At 44.7% G+C, this 23,525-nt stretch overlaps 1 protein-coding gene across 1 annotated transcript in view; it reads right to left on the bottom strand.

The window, feature by feature from the left end:
- Positions 1 to 52: 52 nt before the first annotated feature.
- Positions 53 to 23,525, bottom strand: part of FHDC1 (FH2 domain containing 1) — a 46,803-nt gene continuing 23,330 nt past the window's right edge. Inside the window, exons 6-11 of the mRNA XM_023557114.2 lie at positions 21,239 to 21,309; positions 21,035 to 21,142; positions 18,818 to 18,888; positions 16,447 to 16,564; positions 12,492 to 12,656; positions 53 to 10,303 (exon numbers count right to left, since the gene is read on the bottom strand). Coding sequence (XP_023412882.1) covers positions 8,252 to 10,303; positions 12,492 to 12,656; positions 16,447 to 16,564; positions 18,818 to 18,888; positions 21,035 to 21,142; positions 21,239 to 21,309 — 2,585 coding nt within the window. The 3' untranslated portion in view covers positions 53 to 8,251. The remainder of the gene's footprint in view (positions 10,304 to 12,491; positions 12,657 to 16,446; positions 16,565 to 18,817; positions 18,889 to 21,034; positions 21,143 to 21,238; positions 21,310 to 23,525) is intronic.

Below are 23,525 nucleotides of genomic sequence, written 5' to 3'. Positions count from 1 at the left end.
TAATAGTTTACATTTCAATGGAAAATCCTGGAACATTGCAAAATGTCACATCAGCAGATAGAAGCGGGTAGGGAAAAGGTGTTGTACTCTTAGAGGCATAAGTTCATGAATTTGTACAACCTTGGAATCTGAATTAATAGTTCTACCAAGCTATCCCAGAGCCTCTTACCATAAAACATAAATAAGATCTTAAGGTGAGGCGGGGCCAAGATGGTGGAATAGCCAGATGCTTCCAGTGACCCCTCTTACAACAAAGACCCAAAAAATCAAGTGAAGCAATTATATTTATTACAAGCTAGGAGCCTTGAACATCAAAGGCAAACTTAGAAAACAGACTGAGTGGCAGGGGGAGAGAGAGACCGTTCAGAAGTGGACAGGAATTGCCAGACCTGAATCACTGGTATCCCTCAGGCACCATTCCTGGAAGCGCTGTGGTGGGCTGGTGGTAGCTTTCGACCGCAGTTTTCTCAGGGAGAATCAGCCAGCTACACAGCCCACTCACAACTCCGGAAGCAGAGAACGGTGTTCTCAGCAAAAGCTAAGTACTTACATATATATTTCACCATGATCCCCGCCCCAAGCCAGCTTCAGTGGCTATTGATTTCCCTGGGCCTGACATAGTCCCATTTGAGTGCCCTCAGCCATGCTCTTGGACTTGGAGAAGGAATAAATTCACAACAGGGGTAAGAGATAATTTGCCAGTTCCACTAACTTGGGGGGCTCAGGACAGAAGCAGCTCTTGTCCAGGCATAAGCAGTCCATGGACTTTGAATACGTTTAACCCCTGCATGGACCCACAAGGGCATATTTCAGGAGAATAGGCCCTTGCTGGCAGACTACAACTGTTTCAGCTGTGTGGTGGAGAGGTGGGTGTTTGATATTTGAAACGGCTTTGCCTATTAAACAGGGTCCTCACCTACCCACATTAGGGGCCTAAGGACTGGTGGCTCCACTCAGGTCACCTAGCCACCCAGGACAGGGTTCCAAGGATAACCGGTACTTCCCAGACCTTACAATCAAAAGCATTGGGTGCCCATGGACTGTCTACAGAACCCACCCACCTGTACGATCTAGGGAACAGGGATACACTTTCCTCAGAGACACTCGGAGGACAGTTCTCAGCCCCCTGCCTTGTTCAGAGCATGACCTCCTGCTGCGACCAGATACTGGTACCTACACCAATCACCCCGCCCCTCTAAGACTGTAGGACAGAGCCTGTACCACGCACTTGATGACCAGCTACCTGGACACCTGAGCTGAACCCAGACAAGAAAAATGAATGGACTCATAAGCGCATATACCTGATAACAGCTCTAGCCATCTGGTGGCAAGACATCAGAGTCCCAGAGACAAAAATAATCAAGCTAGCTCACTCAAGCAACCCATTTGGGCATATCAAAACAAACCATAGCAAGAGGCTATGATACATTAAGCAAACATAAAATAAACTAATACAATAACTTATAGATGACTTGGAGACAAGAGTCAATATCAAGTCACATAAAGAAACAGACCATGATTGCTTCAACAAGTTCTCAAAACAATCAAAGGATCTTCTGGATGAAGGTGCCTTCTTGGAATTACCAGATGCAGAATTCAAAAGATTAATATACAGAACTCTTCAAGACATCAGGAATGAGATCAGGCAATACGTAGACCAAGCCAAGGAACACACAGATAAAACAGTTGAAGAAATTAAAAAGGTTCTTCAAGAACATAATGAAAATTTTAATGAGCTGCAAGAATTCATAGAGAGACAGCAATCAGAAATTCAGAAGATTAACAATCAAATTACAGAATTAGACAACTCCATAGAAAGTCAGACAAGCAGAATTGAGCAAGTGGAAAGCAAAACTGGTGAGCTTGAAGATAAAGCACTTGGTACCAATATATTTGAAGAAAAATCAGATAAAATGATTTTAAGAAATGAAGAAATCTTAAGAATCATGTGGGACTCTATCAAGAGGAATAACCTACGAGTGATTGGAGTACCAGAACAGGGATGGATAACAGAAAATACAGAGAGAATTGTTGAAGATTTGTTGGCAGAAAACTTCCCTGATATTGTAAAAGATGAGAAGATATCAATCCAAGATGCTCATTGAACTCCACATAAGGTAGATTTTAACATAAAGTCACCAAGACATATTATAATCTAACTTGCCAAAACGAAAGATAGAGAATTTTAAGAGCATCTAGGGATAAATGAAAAGTCACCTACAAAGGACAGTCAATAAGAATAAGCTCGGACTACTTGGCAGAAACCACGCAGGCAAGAAGGCAATGGGATGACTTATGTAAAGCATTGAAGGAAAAAATTGCCAGCCAAGAATCATATATCCAGCGAAACTGTCTCTCAAATATGAAGGTGAAATTAGGACATTTCCCGATAAACAGAAGTTTAGGGGGTTCATAAAAACCAAACCAAAACTACAAAAAATACTAAAGGGAGTTCTTTGGTGAGAAAATCAATAATATCAGGTATCAACCCAAGACTAGAACACTGGACAGAGCAATCAGATGTCAACCCAGAGAAATCACAAAAATAAATCAAGATAAAAAAACACTCGAAACAGGGAAACAGTGATGTCATTATGTAAAAGAAGACCACATTAAAATAATAAAGAGGGACTAAGAAATGTAGTCATAAATCTTTCATATGGAGAGGAAGACAAGGCAATACAAAGAAATAAAAGTTAGGTTTAAATTTAGAAAAATAGGGGTAAATATTACGGTAACCACAAAGGAGACTAACTATCCTACTCATCAAAATAAAACACAAGAAAAAAATAGAGACTCAGCAGAAACAAAATCAACAACAATGAATAAGAGGAAAAGACAATATATGAAGGTAAACTACTCAACACAAAAAATTAAGTGGGAAAAAGAAACTGTCAACAACACACCAAAAAAAGACATCAAAATGACAGCACTAAACTCATAAAAACCCATACCTATCCTTAATTACGTTGAATGTTAATGGGTAAATGCACCGATAAAGAGACAGAGAATGGCAGAATGGATTAAAAAAAACACGATCTGTCTATATGCTGCCTACAAGAGACACACCTTAGACTTAGAGACACAAACTAAAACTCAAAGGATGGAAAAATATATATATCAAACAAACAACAATAAAAAAACAGCAGGAGTGGCAATATTAATTTCTGACGAAATAGACTTTAAAGTTAAATCCACCACAAAGGATAAGGAAGGACACTATATATTGATTAAAGGGACAATATGCCCAGAGGATATAACCCTATTAAATATTTATGTACCCAATGACAGGGCTGCAAGATACATGAAAAAATCTGCATTGAAAAGTGAGATAGCTCCACAATTATAGTAGAAGACTTCAAACACCAGTTTCTGTGAAAGACAGAACATCCAGAAAGAAGCTCAGTAAAGACACGGAAGATCTAAATGCCATAATCAACCAACTTGACCTTAGAGACATACACAGAACACTCCATCCAACAGCAGCCACGTATACTTTCTTTTCTAGTGCACATGGAACACTCTCTACAATAGAGCACATATTGGGTCATAAAGCAAACCTCAACAGAATCCAAAACACAGGAATATTACAAAGCATTTTCTCTGACCATAAGACCACAAAAGTAGAAATCAACAACAGAAAAAGCAGGGAAAAGAGATCAAACACTTGGACACTGATCAATACCCTGCTCAAAAAAGACTGAGTTATAGAAGACATTAAGGATGGGATAAAGAAATTCATCGAATCTAACGAGAATGAAAACACTTCCTATTAGAACCTTTGGGACACAGCAAAAGCCGTGCTCCAAGGTCAATTTATATCAATACATGCACACATCCAAAAAGAGGAAAGGGCCAAAATCTAAGAATTATCCCTACAACTTGAACAAATAGAAAGAGAGCAACAAAAGAAACCTTCAGGCACTAGAGGAAAGCAAATAATAAAAATAAGAGCAGAATTAAATGAAATAGAGAACAGAAAAACAATTGAAAGAGTTAACAAGGCCAAAAGCTGGTTCTATGAAAAAGTTAACAACATCGATAAACCACTGGCCAAACGGACAAAAGAAAAACAGGAGAGGAAGGAAATAATTCAAATAAGAAATGAGATGGGTGATATTACAACAGACCCAACTGAAATTAAAAGAATCATATCAGATTATTATGAAAAATTGTACTCTAACAAATTTGAAAACCTAGAAGAAATGGATGAATTCCTAGAAACACACAACCTACCTACCTAACACAAACAGAGGTAGAACAACTAAGACCCATAACAAAAGAAGAGACTGAAAAGGTAATTTAAAAACTCCCAACAAAAAAAAAAGCCCTGGCCGGGATGCTTCACTGCAGAGTTCTATTAAACTTTCAGAGAAGAATTAACACCACTACTACTAATCGTATTTCAGAGCATAGAAAAGGATGGAATATTCCCAAACTCAAGAATCCAGCATATCTCTGATACCAAAACCAGGTAAAGACACAGCAAAAAAAGAAAATTATAGACCTATATCCCTCATGAACTTTGATGCAAAAATCCTCAACGAAATTCTAGCCAATAGAATGCAACAACATATCAAAAATATAATAATAATAATTCACCATGACCAAGTAGGATTCATACCAGGTATGCAGGGATGGTTCAACATGAGAAAAACAATCAATGTAATCCATCATGTAAATAAAACAAAAGACAAGAACCACATGAGAGGCAAGCAGAGAGACAGGGGGACCTCATACCTTCAAGAAAGCAGTGCCAGGAGAAAAGCATGTTCTTTGGACCCAGGGTCCTTGTGCTGAGAAGCTCCTGGTCCAGGGGAAGATTGAGGACAAGGACCTTCCTCCAGAGTCAACAGAGAGAGAAAGCCTTCCCCTGGAGCTGACACTCTGAATTTGGACTTCTAGCCTACTAGACTCTGAGCGAACAAACTTCTGTCTGTTCAAGCCATCCACTTGTGGTATTTCTGTTATAGCAGCACTAGGTAACTAAGACACCCACTATGGGGGAAAAAAGAAATTTTGTGTTTCTGTGGATCACTTCTCGTACAGCAGAGTCGAAGGTATAGGGAGGTGTCTAGTGTCCCAAATTGCTTATTAAAACACGGGCAAATCCAGATTCTAAGTGTCCAGGGAACAAGCAGAACTCACACGAACATTATCAACACGCCCATTCTTTGGTGTCAGGAAATCCACTGACCCCGTGATACTCTTCTCGTCCACTTCTAAATACAGCAGAAGAGCAGCTAGGACTAAAGCTTGATACGGAGACCCTGAGGTACGTTCGAGATGCATCTTAAGAAACAGTCTCTTTAAGCGCCAACACTGCATTTCAAACAAAACGACACCTCCCTCCCTCTCTACTCATTCCTGAGCCAGCCACAGAGGTGAGCTGCGATTTCCCAATCGTGTCCTGAGCCAAAACTCATGAGGACACACAGAAGCAGATCCAGACTTGCCGGCCTCACGGAGATTACACAAAGCTTGGCCCCAAACATGGAAGAGAATGAGTGTGTGTGAGGTGCTGAACATTCCACCGTGGCTGACTGGCTGCCAGAGGCCTGCTGCACTCCCACTGCTCCACCGCCAGGGCCCCTCCCAGGGCCCCAGTTAAACGTGCAGGTCCTGTGTGACCAAGAAGACAGGGCACTAAGAGCCTAATTTGGCTCTTAATCCTTTTGAGGACAAGACTGCTGTATCCCAACCCTCCTGCATCTCATCCATCCTGCCTTCTCTCTGTGCAGGAAATCGAAATACTCGCTTGCCAGGGTCACGCAAACACGTCAACAGAAAAAGCCAAGGCTGTAACACAACTCCCGTAAACAGGAACTTTATTACGCTACATGTTATGTAAAAGAACATATAAATGGACCATTAAATACATTCAGTTCATCTTAAACAAATTTATATAGAAACATATTTACATTACTCCATTATATACTTAAATTATTTTTCCAAGCTTACTACCGATAAAAGGTAATAGAATGATCACCTGCTCACACAGATGTACACACAGAAGTTGCACACGGGGTAAGTACAATACCTCTTCTGGGAAACTCAGCTGACCACTGGGTTTTAAAGCAACAACCCACTGTGAAGGCGCTTTCTTCTGAGCAGGCCTTTAAGTAAGGCTTTTGCTTTAAACACGCTGGGGGCTGGTTCTGAGAAGCTGATCCCAGGGCAGAGGAGGACTGTTGGAGTTGGAAAGGGCCATCACTGAGGCTGTGCCCCCACTTCCGTAGACTGGGGAAGAGAGGCTTGTGGAGAATAGATGACTTTCCACAGTTAGACAGCCTCAGCAACGAAGTGGGGCCCCCACCCTTTCACTATCCACAAGTCCATGAACCTATGACCTCATTCGTTCATTTCCCACCACTCATGGAGTCTATGTTTTAAAAGTTTTTGTCTGCCTGGTTAAATATATGAATTCTTAGGTTTCTTTAGATAGTGGATATACCTACACAGGGCTATTCTACAAGAGGTATTGTGATCGGGTGTCTTACTTCTTCAGCCAAAAAGTTTTACCTTTTCAACTTAGCTGACTTAGGGAAGCTGAAAGTTTCCAATTCATTTATGTGGAAAGCAACATTCTGCAGGAGAAAAATCATGACACCGGCCACACGGATGCATCACAAATACACCAGATTTGCTTAAATCCATCTACCGCTGTTGGATCTAAACCGAGGTTTCACCAATAAATGAACCAAAGTGAGAAAAAACGGGTAACTTAAAAAAATTTTTCTCCCATTTACCAATTATTCTCAGAAGGAATAATTCCTTTTGAATGGAACCTGACTTCTTTCCAAAAATTTTCTGATATAAATTCAGCTAAAAGTAATTTTATTTTTAATTTAAAAACTGCATTTGGCTTGTCTTAGGATTTAAAAACCACTATATACCAAGGAACAGGTCCCTAAGTGACGCAAACAGTTTGCTCTCTTACCAAAAGATTGGCAGTTCAACCCCCCTGCCATAGCACCCTGAAAGAAAGGCCTGGCGATCTGCTTCCATAAAGATTTTGTCCAAGAAAATCCCAGGGAGCAGTCGTACTTTGTAACATATGGGGTTGCCATGAGTCAGAATCAACTCAACAGCAATGGGTTTGGTTTTTTTGGTACCAAGAACAGATCCCTACATTAAAAAGCATCACAGTTAAAGAGAGAGTCCCCAGCTCCAGATCATATGAGAAAAGATGAAGGAAAGGATGGGTAGAAAACAAAGAGAGGTGAGAAGGAGAAGAAAGACTGAGTGAGAGACAGGGTTTATCCTTGCCTGTAACCAGAGCGAACACAAGCCATAGCAGCCACCTCTGAGTTTTAAAATAGATACACAGACAGGAAGACAGGGACTGGGAGAGAGGTGCTCAGGTGAACTGCCTTGGATACCTTTCCATTAAAATATGGCACTTGTAAAATACAAAAAACCCAACATTCTACCAGGGGCCACCACCTGTCTCTAGGTGAGGACTGCCCTGCAGCTAGGGGTCCTGGGCATCTGGAACGCCACCATGCACCCCGTGTGGCCCACCCGCCCCCCATGCTCACGGTGCTGCCTCGACCACACGGGAGGGAGCATTCCATTTCTACCCCCATGGTCTGACATGCCCTCCTGGTCCCGTGCAAACCTTTACCCAGTTACACAAGGAGAAATGAGCAGGCCAGAGATTCTTCACAGAGATAGAGCCAACCACAGAACCCCCAAGGGCTTGCAGGGAAGTCCAATTGCCAGCAATGGGCAGCGTGAGGGCAGGTAGGACTCTGAGGCCAGGGAACAAAGAAGATAAAAATACCTTCAACTAAAGGGTATTTTTTTTTCTGTCTTTTTTTTCCCCCCTTGGAAGCATATCACTCTGCAAAAGGAACCAATGAAAACATCTAATTTTCATAATATTAAAATAAGTCTTTGATATACAAAAACTGGCCAAAAATTTTTACTTGTTACATAAGAATGTCCTTACACTCTAAGTCTTCCTGGGACCTTTGTGCTGGGGCTGGGCGGGCTCACACACACCCTCAGACCCGCCACCCGCTGTGGGCACGGGCGAGGGGTGCTGCCCTGGCACAGTAGTGGATGCACATTCAGATTTTACAGCAGGAGGCTCCAAGATGGCACCTTACAGACAATTGTTAGCAGGTGGTACCAGGGGTTGCTGTGTGTGGAACAAAGACGTTCAGTGCTGGCCTCTTTCTGCCCTCATCCCAGAAGCTGTCCTCACCATCCAGTCCAGGGCGGTGAGAGAGGAGGACACGACCCATCACTTCCACAAGGGATTCAGCATCTTCCCCAGTGTGGTCCGATTTGAGCCTTTCGGTTGGAGGGAGGCCCTCTTCCCGACTGCTCTGCCCTTCAGAGGGGCCTCTGTGTTGGCACTGGGCCCCTCAGCAGACTCTGGGCACTTCTTGGGGGTGCAGGTGCTACTGGCCCGCCTCAGGGTGCTGCTGTCCTTGGGGAAGGTGTCCTCAGGGCCACCCTTGACCCTCAGCTGCCGCTGGGAGACTGCCCGGGTGAGGCCGGGGGCTTTGGTCACAGGAAGGGAGTCTGTTCTCATGGACCGCGACGAGGAGGCCACAGTGTTTCGGGCAAAGCTGGGGACGGAGGCCGGGACACGGAGCAGGCTGGGGGCCGGTGAGGTCTTGGGATCTTCTTCGGGGCTCTCAGGGCCCTGGGAACTGGAGCGGCAGACCTTGTTTTCCTCAGGCTTCTGCCGGAGCACGTTCCTGAGTGGTTTGGCGCTGGGCTTCTTGAGAGAGCTTCTGTGCTGCAAGGGAGGCTCCTTCCCCAGCCGGGTGCTGCTGAACCGCTGCAGCTTCTGCTCCTCCGGGGTTGTGGCCACCGCCACCGCGGCGGGCCTCCTGGGCGAGGTGTCCGAGGTCCCTCGCATAGAGCCCCGGCGCAACAGCAATGTGTCTGTGCTGCTCGGGGCCCCCCGGGGTGCTGGCTCGGGCCTTTTCCAGCCCCCAGGCCCCCCGCTTGACTTGGAGATGGGCACGACCTTCCGAATGCTTTCGTTCTCCGAGGCGTGCAGGACTCGCACAGGCTTGGGAATGGCCCCCGGGCTCCTCCGAGCACTGCCGGGCTTTGGGGCCCCTGGGGAGGCCTCTTTGAGGGAGCTTCTCTTTGGGGCTAAGACATCTTTACCTCTGGGGGTTCTGTCCCTGGGAGGGCCATGCTTGCAGCTGGGCTCACTCTTTTGGGAGACTGGAGCGGGGGCCTCCTCAGGGGGGCTGGAAGCAGGGTTGGAGGAGACCTGGCTGCCCCCAGTCTCCCCAGCCCCAGAGGACACAGAGCCATCCCTGTCCCCACTCTCCTCTGGGTCCCTGCCCCCAGGCCTGGAATCAGTCCCCTCTGAGCAGTCCAGAGTCAGGGAGCAGTCAGTGGTGTCCGAGATACAGAACAGAGGCCCAGCATCCTTGTCCTCAGGGTCACCGCTACCTACAGAAACCTGAGCCACACTGCTGGGTTGGTCAGGGGCAGCCCTGTCATCCTCCAGGGCTAGACCAAGGCCCTCCCAGGAACCTCTGCCCCCAGGGGTCAGGCTGCGATTGCCAGTATCGAGAGCCTGCAGGTGGCCATCCTGCAGAGATGCCTGTTTCAAAGGGCTGACGTCATGCAGGGGCAGCTGGGACATCTCCTCTGGGCCCTTGGGACCCTGGAGGTCAAACTGGGCCAGCCCCGTTACCAGCTCATGCTCCTCAATCCCTAGAACCAGTGCTGAGAGTGGAGGGGACCGGCTTGGAGCCAGGCCCCCAGGCTCACTGTGCCTCTTTCGGAGGATGCTGACTCCGCTGCGCCCTGCTCGGGGGAAGGCAGAGTCAGGGCCCCCAGGCCGGGGGGCTGAAAGCTGGCTCTGCCAAACTGTAGATGGGCTGGGGGCCTCCACCCGGCCCTCCAAGGCCTGAGGTCTGTGTGTAAGTTTGGAACTGAGGTTTCCAGCCTCCAGCCCAGCTACTGTGGGCTGGGCCTGCCGGGGGTTGCTCTTCCGGGGCAGGCTGTGGAACTTGGTGAGCTCCTCGGGGCTGCTGACGGAGCTCTCCAGGAAGGTCAGCAGCTCCCGGTCAGCGAAGGCGCCCAGGGAGAGGCGGGAGCGGCGGGTGTTGGGGGGCCGGTAGGAGGGGCTGATGGGCCTCGGGTGCAGGAAAGGAGGTAGGTCCTCTGTGCCCTTCTTGGTCAGCAGCTCCACGTCATTCTCACTGCTGCTCCGGCCAAAGCCCCCAAGATCCCCTGCCATCCAGGAGCTTCGCTTCTGCTCCAGCTCCCTCAGCCGCTGCTGCTGCCTCAGCTCCTGCACCTCCCGGTCCTGGTTGTCCTGAACAAAGCGTGGAGAGAAACCCACAGAGGCATAAGCCACATGGGAGTCATATGTAATTCCAGCCACCTGTCCTGCAACCAGAGTGCACGCACAGAGGGGGCCTCGCAGCCTGCTTTGTCTGGGAAAGAGTGTGTGTGTGTGTGTGCACACTGGTCTGTGTGTGCCTGCAGGTGCGTGCACGCACATGTGTGCGTGCAGAAGGGGGTTAACTTTCCCACAGCTACCTGGGGATCTGGAGCACACTAGGCCTGTCCCAACCGTCTGTCTAAAGTTGTCATCTGATCCCTTGGACCCAACCTTCAGCTCTCCAGTCAATGCGTTCTCCCTTCAGTGTGGTCTGTGGTTCCACGCAGGCTTGTCGCCTCAACTCCAGGGAAGCCCACGTTGGTGTCTAAGCAGAGCAAGACAGAGAAAACTGCCAGGAAAGTGCACTGCTATTTAGGCAGTGGCAGAGAGAAAAACACAATGGTGTCCAAAGGCTGTTAAAACTGTACTTAGGTATCGGCATGGATATGTGCGCGCACACACACACGTACCTGCACACGTGCTCATGTGCAGGACATTTTACTTAACAACCATTTGGACGTACAAAGATATACCCAAGACATTAAGAGATGCCTTCCAAAGCCCTGCTCTCTGCCTGCTGTCTGGTAAAGAAACACCACAAACGCCAAGGTGGCTCGGCCAGCTGCCCACCGCAGCAGAGGGGCTAAGCCCCTCATGCCCACCCTGGACTACGGCTCTGTTCTCATAATCAGAGAAGAGGAAATGGAGCAGGCGTGCTTTACAAATCCTTCCACCTTTCCGCCTGCTCCAAACACTCACCCCTCCTCAACAAAACTGATCCAAAACAAGTGCACACACCAAAAGCAGCCTTTCCCACCTGGCTGTGCACTTTACATATACTTGTGTCATATAAATACGTGGCTCTCACACACAACCCAAATCTGTTATCACGAGCACTTTATACTTGAAAATCAATTGCCTCAAATAGTGGAATTTCCCTCCCAAGTTTCCATGAGGCTCTGGCTGGGCTTCCCTGGCTGGGCTCCCCTCGCCTGACTCCTGGCTCCTCTGGCAGTTCTGGGCTCCCCCATCCTCCCCCAGTCTCTCAGGCCTTCTCCTTTCAAGGCGGCCTGGAGGGGGGCTCCTGGCTCTCAGGGCAGCTGTGCTGACAGCATCATGCAGGTGGCCTCCTTGGCCTTAGAATTCTGACCGGGAGTGAGGGCCTCAGGCCGAGCCAACTTGGCCTCTACCAGGCCACCACCGCCTCCCCAGCTGAGCTCACTGCTTGGACAGAGGAGCGTAAACGTGGCCACAGACTGAGCCTCCGTCTCTTAGATGGATGGAAAAAGGAGAGCAGAGAACTCAGAGTAACCCTGGGTTGCTCAGTTAGGCTCAAGAGAAAGCAGACGGTCCTAAAAGGAATTCCACTATGGACAGACCTGCCTTTAAAACACAGGGGAAGAGAAGCCACTAGTATTTGCTCCCTCCTCACCACTGGGAATGAAGGGATGTGAGTTATTTTGTTTTGTTTTTAATAGGTAAACATGTTTTTCCCCACAAAATCAAGCAACCCAGAGAGCTTCCTGGCTTCTGCCCTAAACTTAAGAGATTACTCGAGTGGGTGGGTGAAGGGCAAGAAAGGTGTCTCTTTGCTCAGCACCAGACATCTGAAGATGTCAAAGTCTGCTCTGGCTGCAGACAGCATGGGTCCCATGTGCTAACACCGCACCACGGCTGTGATGCTCACAACAGGAAAGAGCAGGCCTTCCAATTGTCCCACTGCAACCAACCCCAGAAAGATGAAATTCTCCGCTGGGGAGGGAGGTCATAAAGACATTTAGAATCTTCAGAGAGACTTTTAAATATCTTTATTGCCTCCACAAATAAACTTTACTAACAAAATGCTTTTAGGGAATTGGCCAGAGAGCTGGTATGAGGTGCAAAGTAACCGAGACAGCCACACACCAGACTCCTGGTGCTGTGGAAGCCCATGGGGCTGGGACCTCAGGGCCATGTCCCAGTAATCACAACCGAGAGCCTGGCAACGCTACCTGGGCCAGACCTTCCTGAAACCAGGAAATGCTCAACCATCTGTCTGCCGTGGCAGAGGAGTGGGTAGGGAAGAAGAAAAATAAAAATCCAAATAACCGTGAAAACAGAGAGGTGCCATGGGCCATACCTTAACTGCCTTGTTGAATTTGGTACAAAAGTCTCTAAATATCTGGAGACATTCATCCAGCTTCATGGTTTCTTTGTCTTCACAGAAAAAATCTATAAGGGTGTGGGCCTCGTCCTGGAGCCTCTGTTTCCAGTGTTCTAGTTCTGTCAGCTTCTCTACGGCAAACTGCAGAGAAACAAACACACGCTGAGGTAAACAGGGCCAGCAGATGGGGCGCTGGACGTCTCGTCTGGGGCCTGGGAAGACACGTTCCCTGGGTTCAGTTTCAGGTCTCAGAAAAAGGCTTATTGACAGGCCAGTACACTCAAAGCCAAAAAGAAAATAACCCAAGCAAAACTTCAGGGAAGCAAGGTAAAGCCCTTCTGTGGGAGGGTTAGATGCAACGAAATAGATTTAAGAGCTTTAACCTGTAGAATGCCATTCACAAAATCTTTATCTTTAATGTCACCGAAAAAATTACATAGGTGTACAGCTGTTTATTTTTTAAGGCAGGTCTATCCTCTAGACTTGAGCTTTATACGTAAGCCAAAGGTCCCTGCGTAGTGCATTCAGTTTGTGCTCAACTACTACCCTAAAGGCTGGCAGTTCAAAAGAAAGGCCTAGCAATCTGCTTCCATAAAGATTACAGTCAAGAAAGCTCTATGAAGCACAGTTCCGCTCTGTAACACACGGGGTCACCATGAGTCAATGACTCAATGGCAACAGGTTTGGTTTTTATACTGACCAAACCAAAAAACCAAAGCCAGTGCTTTCGAGTAGATTCCGACTCATAGCGACCCTATAGGACAGAGAACTGAGTGACCCTATAGGACAGAGAACTGCCCCACAGAGTTTCCAAGGAGCGCCTGGCGGATTCAAACTGCCGACCCTTTGGTTTGCAGCCGTAGCACTTAACCACTACGCCACCAGGGTTTCCTTATACTGACCAAGAGGGTCCAAAAGTCAGCTGTCCTACTGATAAGCCACTTGTCTTATTGACAAGTTGTCAATGTTGCCAGGGTGAGAGGGAGTTTAAGCTTGATCCTGAATGAAGCCCTGGTGCCTAAACTAAGGCCCCAGCCAGGGTTTCCTAACCAGGGGTGCTTCCCAGAGTCAGCAGTGACACTTCCTCGATAGTCACATGCTTGTACCCCACCCACACAGCTTAACAGGTTTGGTGCATACCCAGGAGATTCTGGTGGGTAGCCACGGTTAGAAACTACTACTTTCCTATACAAACCCACCCCTCTTTATTTATTTTCTCTGAATTCTTCAAGTATAAATAAATCCACAAGGACTTTACAGATTCTGGTACTGTCTCCACAAAGATGTGGGAATCAAAGAGGTTTGCCTTCCTCCAATGAGTTCCCAACCCTTTTAGGATGGAGAGCTACTATGTCCACGGGTCACAAACACATTTCCCTGGACTGAAGTTCAGTGGCATTGAACTTGTTGAGCTGTACTGAGGAGGCGTGGCGGTTACAGGGAGAAGAACACCACAGCAGCCACAGCCCCCTGGGATACCGAAGTCTTCTTATGTTGCTGTCTTTTTCATTGTGGGATAGGACTTATATGAAGGAGGAATGTATGAAGTATTTTATTTTATGAAATCTCATCTGACTTGTTAAAAAAGGCTTCTCTTTGAAAAACATTTTGAGTAAGGAAGATGTGCCCAGGACATGGTAAAGTTATAGGTCGTCTCCTTTGTGGACTTGCTGTTTGAATGTCCTGGGAGAGCTATAGCCCCCAAAGAGAAATCCTGGTAAGACTCACCACCTCCCACCCATTCTAATACACATTCCCCCTTAAAAGCCCTTTTCTTACAGCAAATACATTCAAGAGGTGGTAGGAAACCAAAACTATTTAAGAAACCAAATACCAGAGAAAGTAACCATCTGAGTCAGTAGCCCAAGGCAGTGTGTGCATTCATGATATATTTTTCTTTATGGAGAGAAGGGTATTAATGCAAGGATAAATCTTTGCCTGTCATTCTACCACAGAAGTGAAGGACAGATTCCAGCCAAGAACAGCTCAATTGCAAAAAAATAGGACCCCTGACAAGAATCTACACGGAAGCTTAGATTCACCTCATATGTCTCAGTTTGAGATCCTATGGGAATCGGTAGAATACCAGGAAGGAAAAATTTAAGGCACTGAAGTCTACCTTAGCACCTGGGAAAACGAAACATTCTGAATATGGATCTGAACAACAACCAATCTCAGAGTTATTTGCTAAGAGTTTTTTTGTTTTGTTTTGTTTTTGTTTTAACCTCTTCCACCTGATTAGGGCCACAAACTAAAAAGTCCAAAGCTACACCAGCAAAACATGAATGACAACAGACTAGCAATTGAGGCATCAAATTCAACTTTACATCTCTAATTTGCCTGGTAGGGACCAAAGTTCCAAACCAATTCATGAAGCATTTCTTGCCCAAAGGGTTAAAATACTGAAAACAGATCTGTAAAAATGTGTGCCTGTCATTTTTCTGCTCAAAAACCTTCAGTGATTTCCAAGTACTTACAGCATAAAGTCCAAGGTTTTCCAATGGGCACTGGAATCCCTCGTGGCCTAACCCTAGCCAACCTTAAAAAGTTTTATCTCACTTATTAAAAAAGAATAATAATAATAATAAATTAAGAAAAATAAATAGTTCTGTGAAACATTTTATTTAGAGATATAAAAATGGCTACAGGAAGACTTTCAAAAGCTAAAAACATGTTGCCTTTGAGGAGCATTCTAGAGGTGAGGCTACAGCAGAGCTGCTTTATCACTAACCTTTCTCCATTAAGACTTAGTGTAAGATATTAGCATTTAATACAAGAAACTTGTGGAAGATGAAACATCCAGAACTCTAATCTTGACGTGTGATGGTTCTCGTTCTTGAGCTTCTGAATTTGTTTTATGCACCTGGATGTGCTTACTGTTTAGGTGTTTGTGGTGGTCGTGCTGGCTTTGGTGTTTCTCTCTGAGAAAAATCTGTGCACTTTTGACGGAAAATTAGAGTTTGGATATATTTGAAATAAAATACAGAGCACACACTTAATAATAAAAATAAACTCACGGCAGAGCCAGAGCAAAATCAAATATTTGCTGGTGAGAGCTAACGCTCAGAATATTTTGATGTAGCTTAGTTACCAGTAAAGGCTCAAGTCGGTGCAGCTCTGGAGCACCCTGTTCCTTCCTCGTGCCACAGGCAGCCCTGTCACACGCATTCCACCTCGCAAGCCTCAGAGCACAAACAACACTTTAGAGAGCACACGGTTTAACTGAAGGCTAAAAGCGTGAAACGGTGCCACTTTTTTTTTTAATAAGGATGATAAAAGAAGTATGTCAGACTGTGTAATTAGTGAGTCACAGTGAGCTGTCACCAACATGTCCACTCTGCTGTTTTTTGTTGATGTTATTCGGAGCAGCTCCTGACACACCCTGTGGGGCGAATGCATTTCGGGTGTTGACAGGCACAGCTATCGCGTGGTCTACCACTGTCATTATAAAACATGACAAAACGTAGCCTGTCTCTTCAGTAAAAAACAACTGAAGGAGCAACAACCCAAGTTCTAAGGCATTTTTCAGGTTTCTGTGGAACTTCACTCTGTCGTCCAAAAGTCTGACAGGAGGCAGGAACTCCTAAAGTGTGGCTTAGAACCAAAACTTGAGTTACCAGGCATAAGCACCATATGTTGATATTATTTCACGCCGGCGAACGTGCAAATTCAACAATGATAAACAGAGGCCCAACCCCTAAACAAATTCCTTAGTTTTAGACCATATTCAATATCCTGTTTAAAAAACAAAAAAACAAACAAAATCCAGCAATGAATGGCCAATAAATTATAAAGTTCCTTTTACTGACTTAGAGGAAAAATATGAATGGGAGCCTACTTCTCCCACAAACACACCCATGCAAATTTAACCAGCCTTGGTCTTATTACTGGAAGATGAAATCAGAGGGACTGACTTGAATCACCTACAGACCTGAAGGAATTCTTCCATCTGCTGACAAAGTTCTCTATCCCGCTGGATGTTTTCTTTGAGAGATCTCGTCCTGACAAACATTGAGTGCAGCTCTGCCTCCGTGTTATCCAGAGATAATCTAAAAGAAGAAAGGAAAGAGTGGGCACTCACACAAGGAAGCCGTGTGTCTTGTGGGTACATTACACAAGATCAACCGTTGGCCACCCTTAGAACCAGAAAGGGAGGGTCACTGCGACTATATTTATCTACCTTTGTGCTCAGATCCTGTGAGATTCTCTTGATGTTTTCTTAAGAGGGGGTTTCCTCCATAAAGACATACTCTGGTTCAATGAAAGCAGGCAGTAACTTTGCCCTTGCTGGTGAGATAACCCAAACCAGAGGACTTACAAAGCTTTTCATAAACTAGGTCTGAACAGCATTTAAAACCAGCAAGACTCTGAGAGATTTATACTTTTCTCCAGCCACGAAACACAAAACAAAGCTTTAACTCAAAAGAACCAGAAGTCAGGGCAACATATGCGGATCAGATACGAAGGGTACTCCAGACTTCCCCTCACTTGCCACGGACAGCCAGAGCCGGCACTCTGTGTTCTACAGAGAACTAACACACAGCTAACCATTCTGCAGAGAAATGGTGGGATCGACTGCAATGCTTTTTGTTCATACGCTAAATCAAGATCAGTTGATGTCTCTGTCACCTGGTAAAGTGAACAGGTGAAACCTAAAATCCAGGTGAAATTCAAGTAATGAATTCATAAATTAGGAGGCTTTCATGCTCCCATTGTCAATTCTCATTTTTCTTTGTACAAAAAACGTTTTCCACCTTTGTTGGTCATTGGCACCCACCTGTGACCTGCTTGTACTTCGCCTTACATTTTGATCAAGCAAACTTTACTAATAGTTTTTCTAATAGGATATGTAGCTACACCTCCCACATTTAACTCTAACCAGAAATGCCAGTTTAAAATTTTTTAATAATTATTTCTCTTCCTTACATTTCTTATACTCTACGAGTCAAGACTAATACCTACATATATTTCCTTTAGTAATTTGAAAACAAAACAGTTCGTATCTAATTAAATGCCAATACTTTTTGGAGAAGATTTTGAGTCATCTGTAAACATGAATTTTGAACTCTTTACATCTTTGAAACGATAATCACACTTTGGGACAGACATGGAATCTGTGGTCAAATGTGTACAGAGTCACTAATATCGAGACACTGGCCAACAACGGAGTCCCTGGGTGGTGCAAACAGCTAAATATTGCTTCGCCACTAACTGAAAGGTTGGCAGTTCGAGCCCATCCAGATGCACCCTGGAAGAAAGGCCTGGCAATCTACTTCCGAAACATCAGCTATTGAAAACCCAATGAACCACAGTTCAACTCTGACATACATGAGGTTGCGATGAGTCAGAATCAACTTGATGACAATGGTTTTGGTTTTTGGCCAATGATGGGGAAAGGTTTGAAAAGCTATGATTCATATGGCTCATATTTGTTCATGACCATATGTGGGCACACAACTAATAAATACACGAACTGAGTTGACACATGGAGTGGTGTGCTGAAGTCAACTCACAGTAACCAACTATGGGTATCTGTTCCCACCTCTGCATTCAGTAACATCACTTTGGTAGCTTGAAATCAGTCACAGTAGCAATATTTACACCACAGAAATTAGCAAATGCTACAGATCAGGGCTTTTTTTTCATTAGGAGAAAAAAAAAGCATTTACCACTGGATGTATTATAAATTTTAAAAAGCAGAATTCAAAATGTCAAATACCCATAGACTGTAACCACATTAAAATATGCATCTTTATTAAGATCAGAAACAAATTAGAGTGATATAAATAGAGCTTTATGTTTGGTACATACTTTCTCTGTAGAGCTGAGTGACTAATCTAAAAAGAAATCCTTTCACAGCTCTTGGCATGGTTTCAACTCCTTCTAATTTAACAGAAAATAAATGTACCATGTTAGACTCTACAAGGAAACAGTAATTGATAGCCCTGGAAGGTTGACTGATTTGTAACAGCTCCCAAGGTTGTGTTGTTAGAGCTCTATCTTTTGCGTGTGGAGGGATTTGAAGTTCTTAATCCATCTTTTTTTTTTACACTGATGATATTCATTAGAATAGACTGCAATCATTTTTTTAGACTAAAAATAAAGATTAATTTTTCAAAAACCTCCAAATTCCAAAGGTGCACACACACCCCTGTAAGCAAATGAAAAGGCCTGAAACTTCAACATGATAAAGCTTTCTAAAGTTCCAACTTGAATCAAAAAGTTGTCAATATTCTTGCACTTTCCTAAGAAGGCAGTTTTAAAAAACTCTTGAGTTCTCACCATTCGTCTTTCTTGCTTACCTAGCAGCCTCCTGAACGTGATGCAATTTTTCTGAAAAGTTTAGAAGAATAACATCTTTCTTTTGGGCTTCCTAGAACAAAAACAGAATTTCCTCACTATATGGATACAACGGGAAGGAAAACAATTTTCCTAGGGCTTAAAAAAAAAAAAAAAAAAAAAATTTTTTTTTTTTTTTTTTTTAAAGGAGCCTTAAAATCACCCGTTTTTATGCCTGATGTATCCAAAGTAATTCACTGAGACACGAACTCTGACATTCTTGGTAAGATTTACCAGAACTCCCCTACTCTCATGATACATCTAACTTTCCAGAGCAATTTATCCTTACATGAAATACAACTGGTGTGCTTGAAAACTCAAGCGAAGGAGGTGGCAGCTTAGCAGGGCCATTGTTTCTAAGAGAACCCAATATATCCTGCTTAAATACCCCATACCTACAAGTATGCCTTTAAACGATCGAGAAACCTTCAGCTGCTAAACCAGTTTTCGAACTGAGTTTAATCAGAAGGTGCACATGCCGTGGAGGTGCTTGTATTCTTCACCTGTTCAGAGGGTGAGAGGAAGGCAGGTGGGAAGGGAACAATTACTGACTAAGAAACCTTCCCCAGATGGACAGGGACCAAGTGACGCAGAGCAACTGGGCACATGGATCTAAACACGCTCTGTCAGACAAGAATCTGCTATCCACTCTGGATAAGGAACACACTTCCTGTTTTAACACTCTGCAAATTAACTTGGGAGTTAAGTACCGAGCTAAACGTGTCATCTATCTTCTGAAGATTATTCTGAAGTAATAATATCACATATTGTTTATGGAGAGCTTACTATAGTCCAAACATTCAACTTTATGGCATTATTTCCTTCAGCCCTTTCATTTCTCTTAGCTACGTATCACTCTCCCCAGGAGCCCTGGTGGCACAGTGGTTAAGCAGTAGCTAACCGATAGGTCCGTGGTTGGAATCTACCAGCCACTCCACGGGAGAAAGAAGCAGTAGTTTACTTCTGTAAAGATTTACAGCCTTGGAAACCCCATGGGGCAGTTCTACTCTGTTCTATAGGGTCACTAGGAGTAGGAATCGACTTGATGCTCCCCTGGAGTCCCTCTCTGTGTGGTGTAAATGGTTAACATGCTCAGCTGCTAACCGAAAGGTTGCAGGCACCCAGAGGTGCCTCGGAAGAAAGACCCGACGACCCACTTCTGAAAAAGCAGCCACTGAAAACACCACAGAGCGCAGTTCTACTCTGACACACGCAAGGTCACCATGAGTTGGAATTAACTGGACAGCAAGTGGTAGTGTCACTATTCCCATTGTTATATGTAGAAATTGAAGGTCTTAAAGTTTAAGTGACTTGTCTGAGGAAGCGCAGCTGATAAAGGACAAGTCAAAATCTGTTTCAAGTTCTGTTCCATTGTAAAGCCCACACTCGTAACACCCATACCACACCGCTTCCTTCCCAAAAAAAGCTAGGTCTATGTGACTAATGTCACAACAACACGTTGAGTCAATGAGGGGGAAAAAAAATCAGTAACATTAGTTATTTGAGACTATTTAACAACAAGGCTATAACTGTCTTTGGCTAATTTTTCCCTTGGTAACTAGCTATTTTTGTGTCACACAGGCCTTGTCAAAAGAAGGAAGGGATCTTTTTCATTGCTCCGACTCCCTCACTCTTTACATAGAACTCATCACAAATCTAGTCAAGTGGGCATCATAAGCATTCTAATAACCAGTCCTCTTCTCTCCATCACTATGGCCATTACTCATTTCATGCTTGCCAAACAACTAGAGCCAACTTCCACTGAGTGGTAGCCCTATTTCTAGCTCTCACTCTACCCCAACCCATCCTCCACACTGCCTCATTTTCCTAAACACAAAAACGAACCTAGTCGCGCCATTACGCTGTGCTCAAACCTCTGCTGACTCCCAGTTGCTAAAACATGAACTCCAAATGGCCCAGCTTTGGCACATGAGTCCATCATAATCTGGTCCCACCAATCCCTCTGCCCCAATTCCCCTCCTCCACTTCTCTCCACCCCTAGAGCCCAAGGCACCACTCAACCCTGGAACGTGCAAATAGTGCTTCTGCAAACAGATCCTGCTCAGAACACGCCAGGCCCTCTCCTAACTGCTTGATGCCACCTCACACCTGGGAAAAAGTCCATCATCTCCAAGGAGGATTCGCACACATCTCTCTCCGTGTGAATCACTTTCACATACCTGTGCGACAAAGTGCAGAAGATTCATCCCAGGTTTGTTTGATTTTGTGTCTGCCAATTTGAGCAAAGAAGACAGTTTAAATCCCACTGCATTGCCAGCATACCCTCCCTAAAGAAGACAAAGCAAGAGAAAAAAATAAGCATATGACTATAGACAGACAAATATAAATGTGAGAAAAGTTCCTACTTTTTGAATTTTACTCACTGCATTCATGATATTCCCAGCCTGGAGCACCAAGTGTAATATAGAATGTAGCTCCTCACATGACATCAGCTCTGTCAAGAAGAACACATCATAGTAGCTTAGAGAAGGGTTCAACTCAAAAGGTACTAAAGACAACTACCACATCCAAGCTTACTGTGTCTGAAGCAAGCACTGACCTCAAACCGTCTACGAAGTCTGCACAGACAACCAAGTAGCATATTCTGCAGTATATCTAACGCAACATTTAGTACTGGAAATCCTCGTCCTAGTGTTTAACTGGAATCAAATGTGCATGACAGTTACAAACCACAAAATACTTCAAAAGAACCCCTTGCCGTCGAGTCGATTCCAACTCATGGTGACCCTGTAGGACAGAGTAGAACAGCCCCATGGAGTTTCCAAGGAGCACCTGGTGGATTCGAACTGCCAACTTTTTAGTAGCAGCCACAGCACTTAACCACTACACCACCAGGGTTTCCAAAGGGGACAGTGGGCTGCATGGGCCGGGAATTGAACCTGGGCCTCCTGCATGGCAGGTAAGAATTCTGCCACTGAACCACCCATGTGCTACAAAAAACTTCAGTGAAGGGAATTTTCAAATACTGAAAAATACTAAAGCCTAATGAAAAAGGGATAGGATGTGTGATAGAAACAACTGCCTTCTTAGCAGTCATTTCTTTAAATTTTCCCTTCATAGCCACTAACCTCTGATATTATATTTATGGAGTATGAAAACTGATAGAGAGCAACATTTTGTTTAGCCAATGAGCAGTAAGTTGGTTAAAAAATAAATAAATAAACAGGCCAGGACGACATGTAAATAACTTGCAAAGTACCAACCCTGGGGACCAGGGAACCTGTCTATTTTATTCAAAGCTACTTATTTCATTTGGATTGGCTTAAGGCTTTAAAACTTTTTTCATTGTAATATATTGGCAAGCTAGTTTTTTAAACACCAAATTTTTTGAACACCTATGTAACAAAACAGTAATATTGCTTTTTTTATGTATTTGACAAACTAAAAAGAAAAACCGATTATTAAAAATACAGTATATACAAATAGTAATACGTCACCTATGATTTTTTAAGTTAATATTCCCTTTAAGCCTGGTATTACTTCTAAAAATTTTTGTTTGGATCATTGCCTATATTATGTTATCTAAGAAGGCCAGTTTTTGAAGGGTATCCAGATAAGAAACATTTCTGCCATGCCCACAAATTTGCATTGCTCAATGTGAAAACACACGCTTCCACCTGTGTTTGAACAGGAGGAATGACCCTTCTAAGGTGCTGCATAAGCCTTGGTATAGGAAGAAATTTGAAAAAGCCTTTATATTGAAAGAAGAAACATTCCTACTTCTTTGTCTTCTCTCTTAAGTGAAGAAAATATGACGAGCTACAGAGGAAAACCTCATCTCAACACAGGACAGAACAAAAAAACAGAAAAACCAAGTAAGAACAAACAATCCTACAATGACTAGGGGAAATGAGGCTGACACTGATGAACACTGGAGCCTGTGAGGGTCATTGAGGGCCAGGGAATTTGCCTTGGAGATGAGAAGGAAGCGAATGCAAAGGAGCTGGGCCGGCACTCTCAGGGGTGTAAAGGGCAGGAAGCAAAGCTCCCGTCCCTATGTCCCTAGGAGGAAGGCACTACAGCGAGTCTGAGAGGCGTCTGTCTAAGCTGGGCAGGCGAGCATTTAATGAGTTGTTCAAAAAGAAATGAAAATTACCCACTTGCCCCTCTCAAACTTAAACAGCCCACCAGATATTAGAGACAAGAGGAAGCGGGTGGGAGACAAGACCACAGAGGGGAACCATCGGGAACCCTGGCAGAAGAGTCACACTGGAGCACCTGTGAGAAGTCAGGGGGAAAGGAAGTCAGCCTTCTGTAAAAACAGCATCCCAGCCACCCAGAGAGGCTGGAGCACGGGAGGAGAGAGGACGGTGGCTCAGGAGCTCAGGCTTTGTGACTGCATTTGTTTTCATTAGCTGCCCTCAGTCAGCCCTGACTCATGGTGACCCGAGGCACAATGAAACGAAATGCTGCCTGACCCTGCACCATCCCCATGGTCAACTGAGAAAAGGACAGTTGTGATCTATACAGTTTTCATTGGCTGATTTTCAGGTCTTTTTTCCCTAGTCTGCTTTAGTTTAGAAGCTCCGCTGAAACCTGCTCAAGCAACATAGCAACACGCAAGCCTCCACTGACAGCAGGTGGTGGCTGCGCATGCGGGGCATTTACCGGGAATCAAACCTGGGTCTCCTGCATGGAAGGTGAGAATTT

The sequence above is a fragment of the Loxodonta africana genome, chromosome 13, assembly GCF_030014295.1.
Source record: "Loxodonta africana isolate mLoxAfr1 chromosome 13, mLoxAfr1.hap2, whole genome shotgun sequence".
Taxonomy (NCBI): Eukaryota; Metazoa; Chordata; class Mammalia; order Proboscidea; family Elephantidae; genus Loxodonta; species Loxodonta africana.
The sequence above is the reverse complement of the archived record's forward strand: the minus strand, read 5'-3'. Positions and strand labels throughout refer to the sequence as shown.